This window comes from Carettochelys insculpta, chromosome 22 (genome assembly GCF_033958435.1).
Source record: "Carettochelys insculpta isolate YL-2023 chromosome 22, ASM3395843v1, whole genome shotgun sequence".
NCBI classification, from domain to species: domain Eukaryota; kingdom Metazoa; phylum Chordata; order Testudines; family Carettochelyidae; genus Carettochelys; species Carettochelys insculpta.
Window position 1 is genome coordinate 2147534 of NC_134158.1, and position 21944 is coordinate 2169477.

At 52.9% G+C, this 21944-nt stretch overlaps 1 protein-coding gene and 2 pseudogenes across 1 annotated transcript; 2 read left to right on the forward strand and 1 right to left on the reverse strand.

Moving 5' to 3' along the window:
- Window positions 1–2504: 2504 nt before the first annotated feature.
- On the reverse strand, window positions 2505–9442 carry LOC142024806 (uncharacterized). Its single transcript, XM_075017050.1, is given in 2 exon segments — window positions 2505–4620; window positions 9387–9442. Coding segments are annotated over 2 exon segments (1695 nt in total). The 5' UTR covers window positions 9421–9442; the 3' UTR covers window positions 2505–2959.
- Window positions 9443–14019: 4577 nt separating this feature from the next.
- LOC142025333 (U2 spliceosomal RNA) lies at window positions 14020–14193 on the forward strand (annotated as a pseudogene).
- Window positions 14194–20780: 6587 nt separating this feature from the next.
- Window positions 20781–20956, forward strand: LOC142025337 (U2 spliceosomal RNA; annotated as a pseudogene).
- Window positions 20957–21944: the final 988 nt, after the last annotated feature.

Here is a 21944-nt window from a genome sequence, read left to right on the forward strand (position 1 = left end):
ATGCCTCAGAAATTGAAAAGGCTGTGATGAGCCTGAAGCGGGAGGAAAGTTGGACCCTCGGGTTGATTGGGAAGTTGGACTGGACATGTGGGAACTTAATTTTGCAAGGAATAGCATTAGTATTAGCAATAATCCTTTGTGCTTATTTTTGTTTCTTGCAAATCAAATGCTGTATTTCCTGTGCTCTAAAAGGAGCCAAACAGGCTCTTACCAGCAGGGAAGTGGAGCTAATGATTTTAAGGCATGATGAGCAAAGGAAAGAACAAGAGGTGTATGTAAATACTTTAATGAACATGTATCTATGAAATGGTTTCTGAGTTAGCCTTTTTAAGGCTAAAAGAGGGGAGTTGTGGAAACCATCTTGTACAGAAGCCATTTCACATCCCTTACTTCTGCATGCGCAGAAGAGCCTGTACTTTCCTTGACCTGTTTGGGAATGGCGGGAGGCTCTATGGAATGCGTTAACGGACTGTTTAGAGTCAAGACTCCAGCTCCCTGGTACCTGTTTCTCTTTGCTGATAACACTTTCTCTTGGAGAAGTGATTTAAATTGCCTCTGACACTGGGCTTTCGTGTGAGGGTATAAAATACAAGCGTGAGCTGCATCAAGCAGCCTTGCTGGACTTGGTTTTACTAGTATCCAGTTTGGCTCATCTGTTGCCTTACTGAATTCAATAAAGCTGAATGTGAGCCACCTAAACACAGAAAAGTCTTGTACTTCAACAGGCTCCTCAAGGAAGTCATTTTGAGGCACTTGGAGGAGGGGAGAGTGATCAGAAATAGTCAGCATGGATTCATAAAGGGCAAGTCATGCCTGACCAACCTGATTAGTTTCTAAGATGAGAAAACTGGCTCTGTGGATAGGGGAAAATCAATGGATGTGATTTATCTTGATTTTAGCAAAGCTTTTGATATGGGCTTCCGCAATATTCTTGTCAGCAAATTAAGGAATGTGGATTGGATAAATGGATGGTAAGATGGATAGAATGCTGGCCAGAAGGTCGGGTCCAGTGGGTAGTGATCAACAGCTTGATGTCAGGATGGCGGTCGGTTTCAAGTGGAGTTCCCCAAGGTTCGGTTCTGGGTCTGTTCTGTTCAACATATTTATCAATAACCTGGATGAGGGGCTGGACTGCACCCTCAGCAAATTTGCGGATGACACTAAGCGAGGGGGAGAGGTAGATAGGCTGGAGGGTAGGGACAGGGTCCACAGTGACTTAGATAAACTGGAAGACTGGGCCACAAGAAATCTGATGAGGTTCAATAAGGACAAGTGCAGAGTCCTTCACTTGGACTGGAAGAATCCCAAGCATTATTACAGGCTGGGGTCAGACTGGCTTAGTAGTAGCTCTGCAGAAAAGGACCTGGGAGCTGTCGTGGATGAGAAGCTGGACATGAGTCAACACTGTGCTGCTGTAGCCAAGAAGGCGAATGGCATCAAGAGGAGCGTTGCCAGTAGATCCAGAGAAGTGATTATTCCTCTTTATTTGGCTTTGGTGAGGCCACATCTGGAGTACTGTGTCCTGTTCTGGGCCCCAAAATAAAGGAAGGACATGGACACACTGGAGAGGGTCCAGCAAAGGTTGACCAAAATAATTCGGGGGCTGGAGCATATGACCTATGAAGAAAGGTTGAGGCAGTTGGGTCTGTTTAGTCTGCAGAAGAGAAGACTGAGGGGGGACTTGATAACAGCCTTCAACTTACTGAAGGGAGGTTGCAAAGAGGCTGGAGAAAGGCTGTTCCCCATGGTCACCGATGGCAGAACACGGATCAATGGTCTTAAGTTGCGGTTGGGAAGGTCCAGGTTGAACATTAGGAAAAACTTTTTCACTAGGAGGGTGGTGAAGCATTGGAATCGTCTACGCAGGGAAGTAGTGGAGTCTCCATCCCGGAGGTGTTTGAGTCTCGCCTCAACAGAGCACTGGCAGGGCTGATCTGATGGGTTTGGTCCTGCCTTGGGCAGGGGGTGGACTTGATGTCTTTTTAGGTCTCTTCCAGCTCTATTGTTCTATGATTCTATGATCACATAGAAAACAGACAACCACCACACAAGAAAGGGGTTGGCTGGGGATGCACCCTCAGCCCCACCGAGGCCTGTCCCAGCCGTGAGCATCCCACCTCCAGATGCCCTTGGGGACAGCTGCAGCTCCCTCCCCTCTAAGTTTGTACAGGGACATGGTTGGCTGTTCCCCTCCACCAGGGAGTGAGGAGAAAGTGCACATTTGCTGCATTCCTCTCTGGCTGGGCAGTACAGCGGACTGATGACCCTGGCCCTGCCCCAGGTGGGGGACATACACCGGTCCCCTGGGTGTACCTGCTGGAGCTGCAGCAGCCAAGTAGAGATGGATCTCATTTGGGCCCAAAGCTGCTGCGGTGACAGTGGGCTAGGACAATGGTCTCTCTCCAGAGTCCCCATGCACTGACCCCCTCCTCTCCAGACACACCTAGAGCAACAACTCAAGTGAAGCATTTTCAATTTATTTAATTAAAAAAAGACAACAAAAATTCATCAAGTTGAGGTTCCGAACAAACTCCAGCGTGTCCAGTTTTTATAAAGGAGCAGAGGTTAATGTAGGAAGGAGTAGACTTTATTTTAGTTCCTTGAATGGCTCCATAACACCACACCCTTGAGGAATGAGAAGCATTGTGGTAGTTCATGGGGTTCTCACTGACTTTTTTTGCCCAGTGGCCCAGCTTCAAAAATAGTGACAAAGAGAGTTACCGGATTTCTCTCCTGTGTGAATTCTCTGATGATCAATAATGTCCAAGCAGCCACTGAAGGTTACCCATGTGAGTGCAGTCATTGGGTTTCTCTCTTCTGTGAGCTCTCTGATGATTGACAAGGCGCGAGTGTTCCCGAAACTTGTCCCACACACAGAACAGCTGAAAGGTTCCTCTTTGCTCTGGGTTCTCTGATCTGTAAGATTTGAGAGCTGACAAAAGCTTTTCCCACAGTCAGATCAGCTGAAAGGTTTCCCTCCAGTGTGGGTTCTCTGATGACGAATAAGATTTGAGAGCTGACAAAAGCTTTTCCCACAGTTGGAGCAGGTGAAGGATTTCTGTCCTGTGTGGGTTCTCCTATGTTTAACAAGGTTTGACCTCTGTGTGAACCTTTTCCCACAGTCACAGCAGCTATAAGGTCTCTCTCCTGTGTGGATTCTGCAATGACTTTTTAGACTTGAGGAGCATGAGAAGCTTCTCCCACAGTCAGAGCAGTGGAAGGGTTTCTCTCCAGTGTGGGTTCTCTGATGATATATAAGATCTGAGCGCCGACGAAAGCTTTTCCCACAAACAGAGCAGTTGAAGGGTTTCTCTCCTGTGTGGATTCTGTGATGAGCAACAAGGTTTGACTTCTCACCAAAGCTTTCCCCACACTCAGAGCAGATGAAGGGTTTCTCTCCTGTGTGGCTTCTCCTATGATTAACAAGGTTTGACCTATTTCTGAACCTTTTGCCACAGTCAGGGCAGTTATAAGGTCTCTCCTCTGTGTGGATTCTGCAGTGACTTTTAAGGCTTGAGTGCCATAAGAAGCTTTTGCCACAGTCAGAGCAGCAGAAGGGTTTGTCCCCCGTGTGGGTTTTCTGATGCTGAACAAGATATGAGTGTTGACTGAAACTTTTCCCGCAATCAGAGCAGAGAAAGGGTTTTCCCCGGGTGTGGATTCTCAGATGTTGATCAAGGCCAGAAACATCACTGAAGCATCTCCCGCACTCAGAGCAGTTGAAGGGTTTCTCCTCTCTGTGGATACTCTGATGTCTGACCAGGTTTGCACTCCTGTTGAAGCTTTTCCCACAGGCAGTACAGTGATAGGGTTTCTCTCGTCTGTGAATCATCTGATGAGTGTGAAGGTTTCAGTGTTGCCGAAAGCTTTTCCCACAGTCAGAGCAGTGGAAGGGTTTCTCTCCTGTGTGGGTCCTCTGATGAGCAATAAGAGCTGAGCGCCAACAAAAGCTTTTCCCACAGTCAGAGCAGCTGAAGGGTCTCTCTCCTGTGTGGATTCTCTGATGAGCAACAAGGCTTGGCCTCCGACGAAAGCTTTTCCCACACTCAGAGCAGTTGAAGGGTTTCTCTCCTGTGTGAATTCTCCTATGATTAACAAGGTGTGACCTGTGTCTGAACCTTTTCCCACAGTCAGAGCAGTTATAAGGTCTCTCTCCTGTGTGGGTGATGCAATGACTTTTAAGACTTGAGGACCATGAGAAGCTTTTCCCACAGTCAGAGCAGTGGAAGGGTTTCTCTCCAGTGTGGGTTCTCTGATGATTAATAAGACCTGAGTGCAGCTGGAAGCTTCTCCCACAGTCAGGGCAGATATTGGGCTTCTCTCCTGTGTGGATGTTACAATGACTGTTAAGACTGAAGCTTTTCCCACAGGTTTTCTGTTGTTCGCTCTCTTTAGTGTTTCTCACACCTCTGCTTCCATGGCTGGAGTTATCCTGCCCCTCCCCTGCATGGTTTCCCTGCTGCCTTTCTGGGCTACGCTGACTCTCACAGGTCTCTCTGTGCTCAGGACTCTGAGAAACACGACCTTCAGAGCTTCCCAGGAACATCCCACAGGAGGCCACTTGCTCTGGTTCTTCCAGCTGAAGATTCTCCTCGTCATTCTTGAGCAGCATCACCTCACCTGCTGGGACACAGAGAGAACCAGACAGTGTCACTCTGTGCACTGAGCTGAAAGAAAAACTCAGAAAGGGAACAGAAAAGGGGGAACGCAGCCAACAGCTGATGGAAAGATTGAAATAACGTGAACTGAGCTGCTCCTCCGTCCTCACAACCCTTCCCCAGAGGAGGGACCCCAGCCCTGCTCCCACCCTCTGGCTGGAGCTGATGACAGGCTGAAGGGTCAGTCCATCTGGATGAAAAAGCCCAAGTGACATCTCGGAGAACACGGAAATCGGTTTCTGAGTCACTTTAGCTCACTGCTCACCTGTGTGTGGGGCACTGATGATCTCCCCTTTCTCAGCGCCCTGGAGATCTGGGACCCACAGCGCCTCCCCTCGCTCCACCCAGGAGATCACATCAGCTTTGGGAAATCCTGCTGCACTCACAAGGGTACAACTCAGCCTCCCTTCTTGACCTGCTCCATCTCCCACATCCCAGGGCAGGACAGGGCCACTCAACTCAAACAAGACACTCGATTTGGGTTTGTTTTTGTGGATAAAACTAACACAGCTATGCCCAATGCCTGGCACCAGGCAGGCCCCGAATTTAGCCACGTGGAGCGGGAATCCATCAAACCCATGAGAGAACCTGCACAGATACAGACACCATCTTCCTCGCCAAGTGCAAATGGATGGACGTCCCACCGAACGGACTGAAGGTGAAACACTCACTGCAACCGACACACTGCAGGGACTGTGTCGAGAGATTGGTCACACACTCCTACAGACCTGAGGAACCACCTGTTCAGCTTCCTGTGCAGCGAACAGGGAAACATCACAAGGAGCTCTCAACTCTGGAGACTCTCCTAAAAAAACAACCTTCCACAAAAACGCCCAGGTGGCTGGACTTTACTGAAAGGAGACAGGAGAGTTACAGCCCACACTGCTCTTCTCTGCAGGACTGTAAACTCTCTAACCTCCTACTTGCCGCATGGGGCCACAGTAGTGGTGCCTTTAACTCACCCAGCAACATTGTCAATCTATCCAACTACACACACAGCCTGGCAGAGGAGTCTGTGCTATCTAAGAGATTCTCTTTGTGCCCCACCAGCCCCACAACATGACACAGTTCTGTGGGGATCTGGAACCCTGCCCCAGTTTTGCCAGGAATACTTTCAACAAGACTCTGAACAGCCCTACAGGCACCATCACACCTCGAGTACAAGAAGAAGAATTCTGCATGGAATCCTTCCTGGCAATCAAAACGACAGACTGGATCTATACCTAGAGCGCTTCCGCTTCTGTGCGCAGGCAGAAATTGTGGCAAAGTGACATTGCTTATCCCATGACCTCAGCCGTGTGGAATGCAATGTCACCCACAGCCTCAGAAACAGCTCTGGCGCTGTCATCCAAGAGGCTGGCAAAGGAGCTGCTGTTGTCATCATGAATAGGTCAGACCATGAAAAGGAGACTCCCAGGCAGCTCTCCAATACCACCTTCTACAGGCTACTGTCCTCTGATCCCCCTGAGCAGCACACACAGAAACTGCACCGTCTTCTCAAGACACTCCTGACAAAAGCGCAGGAACAGATCTGCACAGACACACCCCAGAGCCCCAAGATCCATAAAATCTCGACATTCTGGAGGCACCATCAGCTCAGGCATTGGCACTCTCATTGCAGCCTTGTCCAGCTATGGGGACTCTCGACTCAGACCTTATTGTACCAGCACTCCTAGCTATCTTTGAAACACCACCGACTTCCTCAGGAAACTGCTGTGCACTGGTGATCTTCCTGAAACCACCATCCTGGCCACCACGGATGTCGAGGTCCCTTTCACAAAAATACCCACGTGAAGATGGACTTCAAGCCGTTTGGAACAGTATCCCTGATGATGCCACAGCACAAGTGGTGGTGGAGCTTTGTGACTTTGTCCTCACCCACAAGTACTTCAGATTTGAGGACAATTTATACCTTCAAATCAGTGGCACTGCAATGGGCACCTGCCTGGCCCCACACTGTGCCAACATGTTTATGGCTGACCTGGAACAACGTCCTCAGCTCTCGACCCCTGGCGCCCCTCCTCTACTTGAGCCACATTCATGACATCATCATCGTCTGGACCCATAAGAAAGAGGCTCTTGAAGAGTTCACTGTGATTTTGACAGTTTCCAAACCACCCAGAACCTCAGCCTGGAACCGTCCACACAAGAGATCCACTTCCTGGACACTACTGTGAACATAAGTGATGGTCAGATTAACACAACCCTACACCAGAAACCCCAGGACCGCTATGCTACCTCCATGCCTCCAGCTTCCATCCAGGGCACACCACACGATCCACTGTTTACAGCCAAGCACTAAAGGTACAACCACGTTTGCTCCAATACCTCAGACAGAGACAAACACCTTCAAGACCTTTACCAAGCTCTCCTGAAACTACAACAGACGGACCGAGCCAGACGTGTACCCAGAAGCCACCTGCTACAAGACAGGCCCAGCAAAGAAAACAACAGAACACCACTGGCCATGAGCTGCAGCCCCCAACTAAAGCCACTCCAGTGCAACATCCATGACCTACAACCCATCCTGGACAATGATCCCTCACTCTCACAGACCTTGGGAGGCAGGGCTGTTCTTGTCTGCGGCCACCCTGCCAACCTTAAACAAATTCTCACCAGCAAGTATAGACCACAACACTGTAAATCACAAACCAAACCTTTCGACAAACCTCAGTGCCAACTCTACCCACCAATGACACCACCACACCTGCTAAACCGGGGTTGTGAGTTCAATCCTTGACGAGGCTATTTAGCAATTGGGGAAGTAGATGCCACAGACAGTGCTTGGTCCTGCCAAGAGGGCAGGGGACTGGACTTAGATAACCTCTCGAGGTCCCTTCCAGTTCTAGGAGACGCGTAACTCCACTTATATTTTAATTTTATTTGAACCAGCGGGGCTTATTCACCTGCACATCTAAACTGGACAGTCTCTACGTAAAAGAATAAATGGATGCAAATAAGATATCAGGAATGGTAACATACAAAACCTCCCGGGATGCTCAGGAGCAGATTTAAAAGTAGCCATCCTGCAATGCAAAAATGTCAAAAGCAGACCTCAAAGAGCAACTGCAGAGCTGCAGTTCACTTGCAAATGTGACACCATCCATTTAAGACTGAACAAAGACCAGGACCAGCTGGCCAAGTTGAAAAGGAGTTTCTCTACTCTGGCTGTTCACATCGCCACAACCTCCATGACTGAATTGCTCTCACTGACTCCGGCCTTCTTTTTGAGTGGGTCTCCCTCCTTTTCTTGTGCCTGTATATTTTTACTGACCTCTGGAATTTCCACGTGGTGCATGTGGTGAATTGGGCCTTTGCCCACAAAAGCTGATGCCCCAGAAAATCCGTTAGTCTATAAGGTGCCACAGGACTTCTCTGTGTTTTTGCTCGACTCAAAACGCGAGCTCTGTGAGGGCTGGTAGGGCCGAAACCGAGGCCCCAGGCAGGGCTCAGACTGCAGCTGCCACATGGCAGGTCACTAGAACTTGGAGAGAAAGGCTCTGGCAGAGCTCTGGCTCCACAAGAGCTCTGTCCTCAAAGCTCCTGGCTGGGGCCTGGTTCCTCTGGCTCTTTGGCTCTGATGCGCTACTTGAATCAGCAGGAGGCAGAGGAAGTTGTCTGAGCAGTGAGGTGAGTCCTGGGCTGGCTGCTTCAGATCCTGCCCAGGCTCCTGCTCTGCGGCCCCTGCCTGCCTGTTGCTGGGTGGGCCCTACCAGCGACCCACAAGAGCTGCTGCTCCTGCAGCCAGCCATGGCGGTGTGTGGCTGTGCTGCTCTCTGGGGGATGTGGCTGTTATTGCAGCTGGGCACCCCCTCAACTGCCTCAGTTCTACTCTGCCAGCAGCAGCTTCTCTGCGTGATTTGACACTTTCCTCCTGCAGCACAGGCTTGCTGCTGACTCACTTTCCAGCTGCACACGGTGCTGTTTCCCTTGGTGCAGGAAGGCAACTGGCAGAAGTGCGGCTGGAGGGGTTAGTTATAGCCCCCCTCTCTGCCTCTCCTGCAAACTCCTGTTGAGATTCGAGCTGAGATTCGAGCTGAGCTTTTGCCTTCACAACGTGACTACTCACGGCCTAGGTTTAGCCCCACTCGGTGTCACATGACCTAACTGGGCACCTCCCAACCATCTTCAAAACCCCCCAATATCGATGAAGGCTGAGGACGCTGGATGAGGTGTGTTATGAGACCTACGGGGAGTGACACTGAATCCCAACTCAGGCACATGTTACTCGTAACTGGTTTGTCCTGTGTCTGGTTCCCACCAGTGACTCCCAAGAAAGCAATCTACTGTACATGGGAGAGCTGGTGCGCCTGTGTGGAAGTTTGTGTTTCATTATTCAAGAACTCGCCCTAAATGGTAAAAGCCAGCAGGGGTGCAGCAAACTGGCCCCAGGGGTACCCTGCAGGGACTCAGAGCAACCGGACCCAGCCCTACAGCTCTGGTACCCGCCGCTCCTGCCAGCGCCCCTCCACTCACACCTCCAGACAAGGCAGATGGTGGGAAGCACATGGAGACCTGGGCTGTGGGAAGAGCAGCATCACTGCCATGTTCCTGAACCTGCTTCCCCTGGGAGGGGCTGTGGAGGGAACAGTCTCTCACAGGGGACCCAGTGATTCCTGGGGCTCACACTCCTGACATTGGGAACAGGGAGTGACCCTGAACCAAAGCCAACCCAGCTGCTGCGAAGCCCACACAGCCTGTGACACCCCCGGGGACAGGACTCCTCACCCAGCCAGCGCACGGTCTGGTAATTCTCCTGCATCACCTCCCTGTAGAGGGCTCTCTGCCCCGGGGCCAGCAGCCCCCATTCCTCCTGGGAGAAACACACAGCCACCTCCTCCAAGGTCACCTTCTCCGCCACCGCCATGTCCTCGCTCTGTCTCTGCAGGTCCGGGGCTGCGCTGGAGCCAGACATGGGGGCTCTGCACCTGGCAGGGGAAAAGCGCAATGGAGACACTTCAGACGGGGCTGGAAGCCGCTCCGCATCCCCCGGCTCCCCACACTCGCTCCCTGGGGCACACTCGCTGCACACGCACATTTGGGGAAACGCTCGAGTCTCACAGAACCGCCTCGCACAAGTCAGATCCCAAATCCGTCCTCGTTTCTCTCCGGACGCGGCCTGAGCCCCAGCACTGCTGCGCACTGGAGTGTGTCCCACGGAAACGTCACGTGGTTAGTGACACCCCACGGGGACAAGCCCGGAGGAAGGGAGCAGCTGAAGGGACAATGAGGGTCACTGAACTGCACCGCAGGGGAGCACAGGCACCGTGCGACGAGCGCCCGGCCCCACTGGGGAACCGGGGGGTGGGGGACACAAGCCCACCCAGAGCTCTCAGATCCCCTGCGGGGGGGGGGGTGCAATGGACTCAGGGCCCCAAATCACTGAGGGGGACAAGGGAGAAGAAAACCAGGGGGGGGCAGAGGCCCTGGGGCGAAAACAAGGGAGCTGGGGGAGAACCGAGCACAGAGCCCCCAGCACCCACTGGTCCCTGCGGGGTGCAGAGCCCGCGGGCGCCGCCCGGAGACTCCGCCTGGAGGTGCGAGTGGAGCCAGGAGCGAAAACCGGCCCCGAGTCACAGCCCCCCCCGGGCGCCCCCGCCCCCTCCCCGGGCGCCCCGGAGCCGGGCGGGGGCGAGTGCGGGGCGCTGGGGCGGCGCCTCTTTGCTCCCCGCGGGGCCCAGCGCCGCGAGCCGCCGCAGCAGGAGGCGAACCAGGCGCCGCTGCCGGAGAACGGGGCGGCCCGGCCGGGACCAGGGGAGGGGCTGGGGCGGGGGGGCCCCGCACGGAGCGTCCGAGAGACAAACGGGGGGGGGCGGAGCCACTTCCCGGCCCGGCCGGGCCCCCCCTCACCTGGCGGCGGCTCCCAGCTGAGGCGGGGGGGGCCAACCTCCGGGCAGCGGCAGGAAACTGGCTCCTAGGAAATGACGTCCTGAAAGGAGAAGGTGAAGGACGTAGAGGAAGTGACGCAGGAGGGAGGGGGTGAGAGGGGAAGTGACGCAAGGGTGAGGCAGGGGCGGGCTGCGGTGGGGGCAGATGTGGGTGGGGTTTGTCCCACTCACAGGCTGTGCGGGTAAAACTGTCCGGAGCAGGCGGCTGCCCCCGGCCTGGCTCTGCGCCTGCGGGAGACGGATCAGTGGCCGCTCGTAGCTCCAGCGACATCCACCCCCCCGACCGCGGGCTGCGTCAGGGGCGAGCAGCAGTTGGGAAGGGGTCCCTGCATCGAACCTGCCAAGGGCTCGTCCTGTGTGTCCCGCCTCTTCCCGCCCCCCGCTCCCATTGGCCGAGCTGCCTGTCAGCCCTGTCCCCCACTCCCATTGGCCGAGCTGCCTGTCAGCCCTGCCCCGCTCCGCTCCCATTGGCTGAGCTGCCCAGCTCGAGTTCTTCGCCCGGCTCCGCACTGGTCTCCCGCCGCGCATCGCTGTTGCTCTGAGTCATTCCTGCCCTTCACCCCGCCCCGCCCCAGCGCTGCGCGCAGCCTCCCCACAGCCGCAGAGGGGAGCGAGTCTGTGCTGGCCCCGCCCCTCGCCCCGGCCCGGTCCCGCCCCCTCGCCCCGTCAGTCCGGCCCCAGCAGCTCGTCCCGGCCCGTGTCTGTGGTTGCCCCGCGGGAGTTTGTTCTGTGCCCCACGTGGTCCCCAGGAGGGCAGATTTCCTGGGCTGGGGTCAGTTCCCCTCCGGGCCCCTTCCTCCCCCCCTCCCGCCCCCAGCCCGGATTGCCCGTGTCAGGGGCGGCTCTTCTCTCCGCCCGCCCGCCCGCAGCCGGGGGCGCTGTCACCGGGCACCGCTTGGGGGCGTCTTGTGCCCCGACCCTCGCAGCGGCCCCGCTTTGTACCTGTCCCAGTGCGGAGACCCCCGTGTGTGAAACCCCCTTTTCAGTTCCCAGCCCCTGTCCGTCCCTGACACACACCCGCGTCCTGCAGCGCTGGGAAGAGTCACACGTGTGGGGGGTGCGGCGGCGGGAACGCAACGCTGCTGCAGGCTGGGAGGGGTGTGTCTGCCAGAGCTCATCTGCATGGGAATGCAAAGGGCGCGTGTGTGACACCTGCCAGGCAAAGCCTCGTGGGGAGCGAGTCAGCCCTGAGATCTGCTCCCTTGTAAACACCTCGTTGTGAAACCACAATTTATGCTGACACTCAGTGTGGGAGCTGTGAGACCTCCCCAAGGCTCTGGGTTGTTGTGGGGGACAGGGCAGTCGCCATCGCTGCATCAGGCATTGATTACACGGGGCTCCCTGGTTTAAAGACTTGTAAGAAAAAACTGGAGGTGCAGTGGTTAAGCCAGCTTGGTGAGTGCTTTGGCCTTCTAGCTCTAAGTTTGGCTTGCTTAGTCCTTCATCACTGTTGAAAAATAAACCTGGCTAGTAGGATGTTTATAAGAACCTATATGAGGTATACTAGAAGCTCTAATGCCAAAGCGGCAGCTGAGGCCATGCTGAACTAACATCGGAGAGTTCTGCCTTTGCGGGAGCCCAAGCAGTGGGGTTGGGAACCATGGTGGGTGGCTGGTAGGAGTGGTGGTGGATGACAGGGGGAGGCTGGTAGGAAGCCCCTCAGACGAGGGTGGGTGGCTTGTGGCAGCAAGGGGAGGCTGCAGACAAGTGGACAGCTGATACTGCCCTGGTAATGTATCTGTGGGCTTTGGGTTTGGGACTGCACTGCAGAAGGTTCACCCTGTAACTGTGTGTATGGGGTAAAGGGCCAAGAGCCCCAGCAAGAGACTGGGTTCTACTGCATACGGGGATGGTAGCTGGGTAAAGGGGGTTTGTCTCTTCTTTGCTTAGATATACTGCATCTGTCACTGTAACCGCGGGGTAGGTTATGGTCATTAAACAAGCCATTTCTATCTCAGACTCTGTGCTTGCGAGGGGGGAGAACCGCCTTTCAGGCACCCCGCATGGGGGTGAAATTGTCCCAGGCCACTGGGTGGGGGCTCGAGCCGGTTGGTTGTATCCTTGACAGGAAAACCCCACAAGAGTTGAACCCGGCCCTTCTGGCAGGCATGTGGCATGAACAGAAGGTTTCCAAATTCTTTTGCTAGTCTTTAAAGTGCTACTTGACTGCTTTTTGTTTTGGTTCTGCAGTCCATCCAGGGTTAACAGCTCGATGGCGTCAGCACGCTGCAGCGAGGGGACAGGCTTCATGCAGATTAGGTGATCGCTTTGGGAGCGAAACAGCCACCACAGAGGCAGCTCGCAGGTCCGGTGGAATAACTCGTTTTAAAGCTGAATGATCAGGTGGGAGAGGTTTTGCTTTGAGCAGCTGGAAAGGAGCTGCAGGATGAAGAGAGCAGGTGTACTTGCCGATCTGTAAAGATCTTGTTGCAATGCTCACGTGTTGCATTCAGGTGAGTCGTCATGCCATAGAAAAGTGTCCAGATGGGTGGGCTGTGTAAAATTTTCACAAGATTGTATTGCTTTTCGGTCTTTTGCGGGCTCAGCTGAAGTATAGATCAAGAGATACTGACAGCTTTCTGCAGTCCGATAACATCGTGACGGATGAGGGGTCTAAGAAAGTTCTTATAGTGGATGTTATACTGTTCTTTGAGAACCGCATGCCGGGCTTCCGCGATGCCCGGGCCAAGAAACTGCGAAAGTATGTCCTATTGGCGGACGTCTTGCGGTCTCAGGGCTACTCGGTGGAGGTCCATGCGTTGCTCGTGGGGGTACTGGGTGCCTGGGACCCCTTGAATGATGAGGTCCTGGAAGTCTGCGAGGTCAGTCGCTATTATGCTCGAATGATGCGCAGGCTGATGGTGTCCGATGCCATTAGGTGGTTCCAGGGACATCTACACAGAGCATATCACGGGCCATCGCCAATATTCTGACAGCTGATTACCAAGCGCCTTTGTGTTTTCTTTTTTTTCCTTATTTTATCTATTTTTATTTTTTTCTCCTATTGTAATTTTTTTATTATTTAATTATTTTTTATTTCATTTTATTTAATTTTATTTTATTTTCCCTGTTACTTCATGGGTCGGGGAGTTTTATGTTCAAAGAGTTCTTTTTTCTCAGGGACTGGCCGATAAGCCAATATTGTTTATTGTCTAGTATCTGTAAAATACTCCCTTTTTTGATTTTCTGCTAGGGATGGGTATTGATCCAAAGGCCAATATCTTATATTGTCTGTTACTTTAAAGTATTTTCCCCTTTTTCTTCTCAGGGTAGGGATTGGTTAAAAGGCCGATATTTTATATTATCTCTTGTTTGTAACTGTGTTTTTTTGTCTATCTGAGACTAGTTGGGTTTCTTGTATAAGTACTAAGATGCTGTTTACTGTATATTAAGCTCCATAACCTGTTCTAGTTTCTCAGATGATATATCCCTGTGTATGGTAATTTGTTATGCTCCTTGCTGTACTTGAAACATTCCCTCAATAAAACTCATTTAATCTGTTCTTATCAGTTTAATATCTGATATGTTCTCTATCTGAGAACTGTATATTAAATGGATTTTTGGAACAGGGAGATGAAACGGGCTTGCTCCGTCCACTCCACGCATCGACCTGGTATTGCAGTGCTTCCAGGAGCGGTGCACTTCCCTTTTGGGGAAATGCGTTTGGTGAAAAAATAGATTTTGAGTGTGAAGGTCTCGTTTTTCTGAATCAAAACCAGAGCTCTTAACATGCTGGCTTGTTCTAAGAATCATTTGCGCTTTTGCTTCCAGGTTGTGTTTTTATTTGCTGTGATCTTTGAAGTTACTATATAAATGGCTGCTTTAAGCATTATTCAGGAAGCGGTGAAATACGTGTTTAACATTTGGAATAATGACAGAAGCTCCTGGGTGACATGCCTGTTCGTTGTTTCAGACAATCTCCCAACCTTACGAGGTTTCTCACTAACAGCCCCAGTCTATAAACCCAGGAATAGCAGTCCTGGAACCTTTCCCTGCAACAAAGCCCGCTGCTCGCTTTCTCCACATCTCTTCTCTGGAAATACCCTCACTGGACCTAATCAGGTTACTCACAGAATCACGGGCACTTTCTCATGCTCCTCTACTAACATCATATATGCCAACAGTGCCCAGGTGCTTCGCATATTGGGCGGACTTCTAACTCCCTTAGACAAGGGTCAATGGGCACAAAACAGACATCAAAACGCTCCAGATCCACAAACCAGTTAGTCAACCTTTTCATGGCACGGGGCATTCTGTCGATGACCTCAAGGGATGTGTGTTGCAGAAAAGCAATTCTTGCTCCGCTTTGGAAAGAGAAACATCTGAACTGGCTTTTCTATTCAAATTCGGCACATTAACACATGGTTTCAATCATGATGGGAACTTTCTGAGTCACTATAGGGGCTTGTCTGCGTACTTGGCTCAATCTAATTCTTGGTCTTCCCCCCCCCCACCCCTCCGCTCTCTGATTTGCTCCCCTTGATTATCTTTTTCCGATTTGTCCTCCTTGCTTACCGTTTTGGTTCTCTGTGCCTTAAATCTTGAGTCTGTTCTGGTCTGGCTCTGGTCTGAAGAAGTGGGTCTGTCCCAGGAAAGCTCACCTAATAAACCATTTTGCTAGTCTTTAAAGTGCTACTTGACTGCTTTTTGTTTTGCTATTTATCATCTGTAAAAGCAGTTAAATGCATATTTAGCACCTCATTAGCAAGTGCGCGGCTGGGGCACTTTGGAATTGCAGCGCCGGTCTAGATGGGGGTCCTTTTCAAAAGAACCCCGGCAACTTCGAAATCCCCTTATTCCTATCAGCAAATTCAAATAAGGGGATTTCCACGTCTGGACCAGCTGCGCAGCGCGAGCCGCTGCAATTTCCAAGTGCTGCCCCCCACCCCGCCCCCCGCATTCTAAAGAGAGTCTCATTCGTAATCTTCAAAATGGCGATTTGCATGGACACTTTGAAGTTTTGGGCTAGTGTAGACATAGCCACTTTGTTTGATGTGACTCTGGATTTCTCCCCTTCCTACCGCTCTTCTGATGTGCCCACTTTGATTCCGATTTGTCAACCTTGATGACTACTTTTGGTTGTCTGTGCCTTAAATATTGAGTCTTATGGTCTGAAGATGTAGGTCTATTCCAGAAAAGCTCACCGCTTAATAAATTATTTTGTTAGCCTTTAAAATGCTCATAGACTGCTCTTTTTTTTGCAGAGAAAAGAATCCGTGTGTTTGTAAGAGGCAGGTCTGCTCTAGGTCAGCAGGCCTCCAGGGCTGGTGAAAGCAGAGGGCTGCAAGTCCCCTTCATCAGCACTCCCATGATAAAAATTGTTCCAGCCCCCCTGGCCAGACCTGGTTTGGTTAACCATTAAGAACAGATTGAAACTTTTTGATTGTGCAGGTTTAAGACAAAGAGGAGACGCAACTGAAGACAGTTGGCAGTTTTTCCATGGGGCCTAAAAGGGCCTAAAAGCAAGCAAGCTGCACCCCTGTAGTATAAAACTCTTTCAGTTCTGTGTAATGTTCACCTGTATCTGACATTGAATTCAGTGTGATGGTTTTGAAATTAACTTGCTGTTCAGTCTCAGTACTGATTGTATCTGTGCTAATGAAAGCTCCTTGTTGTGTGAGTGAGAATGGATGCTGTACGTATGCGAGACTGTCACCAGACGTTCCAGGAAGCGATCAGGACAGACCCTTCGTGCTGCAGATCATTACAAGGTGAGCAGTGGGCAACTCTAAAGAAGGAGAGAGGCGGTGAGAAACACTCCTCAGTCAGCAGTAGCAGGCTGGGCCAATAGAAGACGAGCCTGTAGAGTGAGAGGGAAAAGGTGAGCGGTGGGCGCATTGCCACCTAGAAAGGCTGGCGCACTCTGGGATGAAGCGGGGCTTGGCCCACGAGAGCTTATGCTCCAGAATGTTAGTCTCTGAGGTGCCCCAGGACTTGTTGTTCTTACAGTGCACGGCAGGGCAGTCCCAAGGGGGTATTAACCCTGAGCGAAATGCAAGTCCCCTCTCTCATGCGCTCTGCTCCCGCTTGTCCCCCTCCCCGCCCCCGCTCCCCCCAGCTGTTGGTCACCCCTTGGGAACAAGGCTGGGATGTTGGCCCAGCTGAGTTGGTGCTTCCTCTATAAAACCCGGGCTCAGACTCAGCCTTCCCGTTAACTTTTCCCAGGCACTTGTGGAATGAATTTGTTCCGTGCACCCCTCATGGGAAATGTGACACGTCCCCTCCATATCAGTAGTCTGACAAAGCGTGGGGGGGGTGAGGTCAAGGGGTTCGGCGTGTGGGAGGGGGGCTCAGGGCTGGTGCAGAGGGTTGGGGGTGAGGGTGCTGCCTGGGCGTGCGGGCTCTGGGGTGGAGCCAGGTCTGAAGGGCTTCGGGTGCCGGCTGGCTCCGGGCTACAGCAGAGAGGACCCCACCCCAGCTCTCCCCCCAACACAGCCCCCAGGCTGAGGCAGGGGGAGGCGCCACGTGGGGCTGGGCTGGGAGATCGGCATCCCTCCCCTGCCCTCAGTGGGTCTGGGGTTGGCGGGGGCTCCCCTGGGCCGGGGGGTTCCCCAGCTGCAGCAGGTCCCTGCCAGGCTGGGGCGCCTTTCCCCTGACAGCGGCAGGCTCGGGCCAGTTGGGTCCCGCAGCGCCCTGCTTGCAGGGGACGTCGCCCCAGGTGACCTCCGAGAGCAGCGTTCACCCCCAGCGGGGCTAAGCGGCGCCACGTGTCCCCCACCCCCGGGAGCAGCCCCAGCTCCTCGCCCCCGCCAGGAGGCCCGGCCCCGGCACAGCCCAGCGCCGAGCTCCCCGCACAGCGGCCAACGCCCCGTGAGCTCAGCGCCCAGGGAGGGGCTGGCCGGGGAGCCCCGTTACTCCCGGAGCAGCAGCCGGGCGGGGCGGGGCACGTCCCCTTCGCGTCCCGCTCCCCCAGGCGCGCGGGAGCTGCAGGGGCGGCCCCAGCGCGGCAGCGGGCGCCGGGCTCGAAACTCGGCTCGGGGGAGCCCGCGGGCGCGGGCGGCTTTAGCGCGCCCCCTGGCGGCCGCAGGTGGTCACTGCCGGCAGGGAGCTGAAGCCACCGAAGCAGCCGCCCGGGCTGACCAGACCCTCCCAGCACCTGGTGTGACCCAGACATTTCCCGCCCCCCGCCCCCCGCCCCAGCGTGATCTGACCCAGAGCCCCTCCACCGCCTTCCAGCCTTGCCCGATCCAGACCCCCGCCCACAATGCATCCACCCCCCCCCCCCGGCACCCCCCAGTCTGGTGTGAGCCAGGTGCCCTGCTGCAAAGCCCTGAGTAGTTTCCGGGGTCTGCCATCAATCTAACTTTAGCCACGCCCTCTTTCCCTTGAGCCACGCCCCTTTCCCCAGCTGTTCCGTCCCAGCTCTGCCCACCTGTTCTTGGCAGTCGTGCCCTGGTGCGTCACTTCCGGGGGTGTGGCCTACCAAAAGCAAACCTTCGCCACAACGCCTTTTCCCTTCAGCCACGCCTCAGCCCTTTTAGCTCCGCCCACCCCTTTCACCAGAAGTCCCACCCCCTTAACCCTTTCGACCCTCCCTCCTGTCACCAGAAGTTCCACCCCAACCTTTTTAGGCCCGCCCCCTGTCACCGGCAGACGTGCCCTTGGGGGGCAGGAGTACATCGGGGTCAAGTGAGACACGTGCCTGGAAGGAAAGGGTGTCATGCGACCCCTCGAAGGACTCGCCCCGCCACCCTCCACCAACCGGAGCGCAGCGCTACCCCCACAAAGAGGCCATCTGGCTCCAAGAGCGCGTGGTTCAGAACTGTGCAAACGCTGAGCGGGAAGAGGGACACTTTCACCACCCCTGCCAGGAGTTCGGACGTTGTTCATGTGCCGACGGGTCTCTGCCGCACGTGGAGAAAGTGCCGCATCCGCGACAGCTCCGAGGGGAGCCCTTTGGCCCAACCCTTGTTGACGGATACACCGGAACCCGACCCTGAAACCCAACCGCTCTCGAGGCGGCCCGACAAGGTAGACGGCCTCTCTCTGTCCACCCCTACGGAGGAAGGCGGCCGCAGCTTGCAGGAGTCGGACAAGGAGAACGGAAAAGAAGCCAAAGAGGGAAGAAACGAATGAGCGAGGTGGGGGGGGTGGTGTAATGGGATTTTGTGAAAACCTAAAACGACCCCAGGATCTTGCATTATTTTCTTTCTGGGAATCTCTCCAGAGCTCGACAGGGCCTTCCTTGAGGACCCAGAGCCCCAGGACGACGTTGTGTCAGAGAACGAAGATGAAATGGGCCCACCTTGGTTTTGCTTAGCACCGATACAAACCACTGAAGCTAATGCCAAGGACGACGGCGATGAGGAATTTAGGAAGAGACTTGGTATGGAAGCGGCTGAGCCAGTCCCCCATCGTCAGTGTAAAAAAGGTCTGCGTTCGATTGTACGCGATGCTGTTTATGCTGTCCTTAAGCACTGCCTCAGGGAAAAGCTTTTGGAAGATTGTGAGGCCTGTGTCATAGGTGCACCAGGCCAAAGGCACCAGGACTTGGTGGCCCCTTAGAGACTAACAGAGATTTTGGAGCATATGCTTCAAAATGTCTCTCAAAAAATTCTGTCTGAATTGTTCTGGGCCTGGAGCTTCAGGCACCTCAGTCCCCTCCTTAATAGGGCCCTGGGCACATCCAGCGCCCTCTCACCTGCAGCAGCTCCAGCGCCGGCTGCTGACACGTCCCCTCCAGCTGTGTGTTGTTGTGGGGGACAGGGCAGTCGCCATAGCTGCATAAGACATTGATTACACAGGGCTCCCTGGTTTAAAGACTTGTAAGAAAAAAGGTGGCGGTGCAGTGGTTAAGTCACTTTTCTCAGTGCCTTGGCTGTGTGGCTCTAAGTCTGGCTTGGCTAGTCCTTCCCTGCTGTTGAAAGGTAAAGGTGGTGACGAGGATGTTTGTAAAACCCTCTCTGAGAAATACCAGGAGCTCTAATGCCAAAGTGGCAGCTGAGGCCATGCTGAGGTAAAATCAGAGGGTTCTGCCTTTGGGGGAGCCCAAACAGTGGGGTTGGGAACCATGGTGGGTGGCTGGTAGGAGTGGTGGTGGGTGACAGTGGGAGGCTGGTCAGAAGCCCATCAGATGAGGGTGGGTGGCTTGTGGCAGCAAGGGGAGGCTGCAGACAAGTGGACAGCTGGTACTGCCCTGGTAATGAATGTATCTGCGGGCTTTGGGTTCGGGACTGCACTGCAGAAGGTACACCCTGTAACTGTGTGTATGGGGTAAAGGGCCAAGAGCCCCAGCAAGAGACTGGGTTCTACTGCATATGGGGATGGTAGCTGGGTAAAGGGGGTTTGTCTCTTCTTTGCTTAGATATACTGCATCTGTCACTGTAACCTTGGGGTAGGTAATGGTCCTTAAAGAAGCCATTTCTATCTCAGACTCTGTGCTTGCGAGGGGGGAGAACCGCCTTCCAGGCACCCCGCATGGGGGTGAAATTGTCCCAGGCCACTGGGTGGGGGCTCGAGCCGGTTGGTTGTATCCTTGACAGGAAAACCCCACAAGAGCTGAAGCCGGCCCTTCTGGCAGGCATGTGGCATGAACAGAAGGTTTCCAAATTCTTTTGCTAGTCTTTACAGTGCTACTTGACTGCTTTTTGTTTTGGTTCTGCAGTCCATCCAGGGTTAACAGCTCGATGGCGTCAGCATGCTGCAGCGAGGGCACAGGCTTCATGCAGATTAGGTGATCGCTTAGGGAGCGAAACAGCCACCACAAAGGCAGCTCGCAGGTCTGGTGGAATAAGTCATTTTAAAGCTGAATTCTCTGGTGGGAGAGGTTTTGCTTTGACCAGCTAGAAAGGAGCTGCAGGATGAAGAGAGCAGGTGTACTTGCCGATCTGTAAAGATCTTGTTGCAATGCTCACGTGTGTTGCATTCGGGTGAGTCGTCATGCCATCGAAAAGTGTCCAGATGGGTGGGCTGTGTAAAATTGTTTGAAAATGGTATCGCTTCTTGGCCTTTTGTGGGCTCAGATCAAGTGTAGTATCAATATCTTATATTGTCTGTTACTTTAAAGTATTTTCCCTTTTTTCTTGTCAGGGTAGGGATTGGTTAAAAGGCCGATATTTTATATTATCTCTTGTTTGTAACTGTGTTTTTTTGTCTATCTGAGACTAGTTAGGTTTCTTATGTAAGTACTAAGATGCTGTTTACTGTATATTACGCTGCATAACCTGTTCTAGTTTCTCAGATGATATATTCTTGTATATGTTAATTTGTTATGCTCCTTGCTGTACTTGAAACATTCCCTCAATAAAACTCATTTAATCTGTTCTTATCAGTTTAATATCTGATATGTTTTCTATCTGAGAACTCTATATTAAATGGATTTTTGGAAGAGGGACATGGAATAGGGGCTTGCTCCATCCACTCCATGCATCGACCTGGTATTGCAGTGCTTCCAGGAGCGGTGCACTTCCCTTTTGAGGGAAATGCATTTGGTGAAAAAATAGATTTTGAGTGTGAAGATCTCGTTTTTCTGAACCAAAAACAGGGTTCTTAATATGCAAACTTATTCAAAGAATCATTTACGGTTTTGCTTCTAGGTTGTGTTTTTATTTGCTGTGATCTTTCAGATTACTATATAAATGGCTACTTTAAGCATTACTCAGGAAGCGCTGAAATACGTGTTTAACATTTGGAATAATGACAGAAGCTCCTGGGTGACATGCCTGTTTGTTCTTTCAGACAATCTCCCAACCTTACGAGGTTTCTCACTAACAGCCACAGTCTATAAAGCCCAGGAATAGCGGTCCTGGAAACTTTCCCTGCAACAAAGCCCGCTGCTCGCTTTCTCCACATCTCTTCTCTGGAAATACCCTCACTGGACCTAATCAGGTTACTCACAGAATCACGGGCACTTTCTCATGCTCCTCTACTAACATCATATATGCCAACAGTGCCCAGGTGCTTCGTATATTGGGCGGACTTCTAACTCCCTTAGACAAAGGGTCAATGGGCACAAAACAGACATCAAAACGCTCCAGATCCACAAACCAGTTAGTCAACCTTTTCATGGCACGGGGCATTCTGTCGATGACCTCAAGGGATGTGTGTTGCAGAAAAGCAATTCTTGCTCCGCTTTGGAAAGAGAAACATCTGAACTGGCTTTTCTATTCAAATTCGGCACATTAACACATGGTTTCAATCATGATGGGAACTTTCTGAGTCACTATAGGGGCTTGTCTGCATACTTGGCTCAATCTAATTCTTGGCCTTCCCCCCCCCCACCCCTCCGCTCTCTGATTTGCTCCCCTTGATTATCTTTTTCCGATTTGTCCTCCTTGCTTACCGTTTTGGTTCTCTGTGCCTTAAATCTTGAGTCTGTTCTGGTCTGGCTATGGTCTGAAGAAGTGGGTCTGTCCCAGGAAAGCTCACCTAATAAACCATTTTGCTAGTCTTTAAAGTG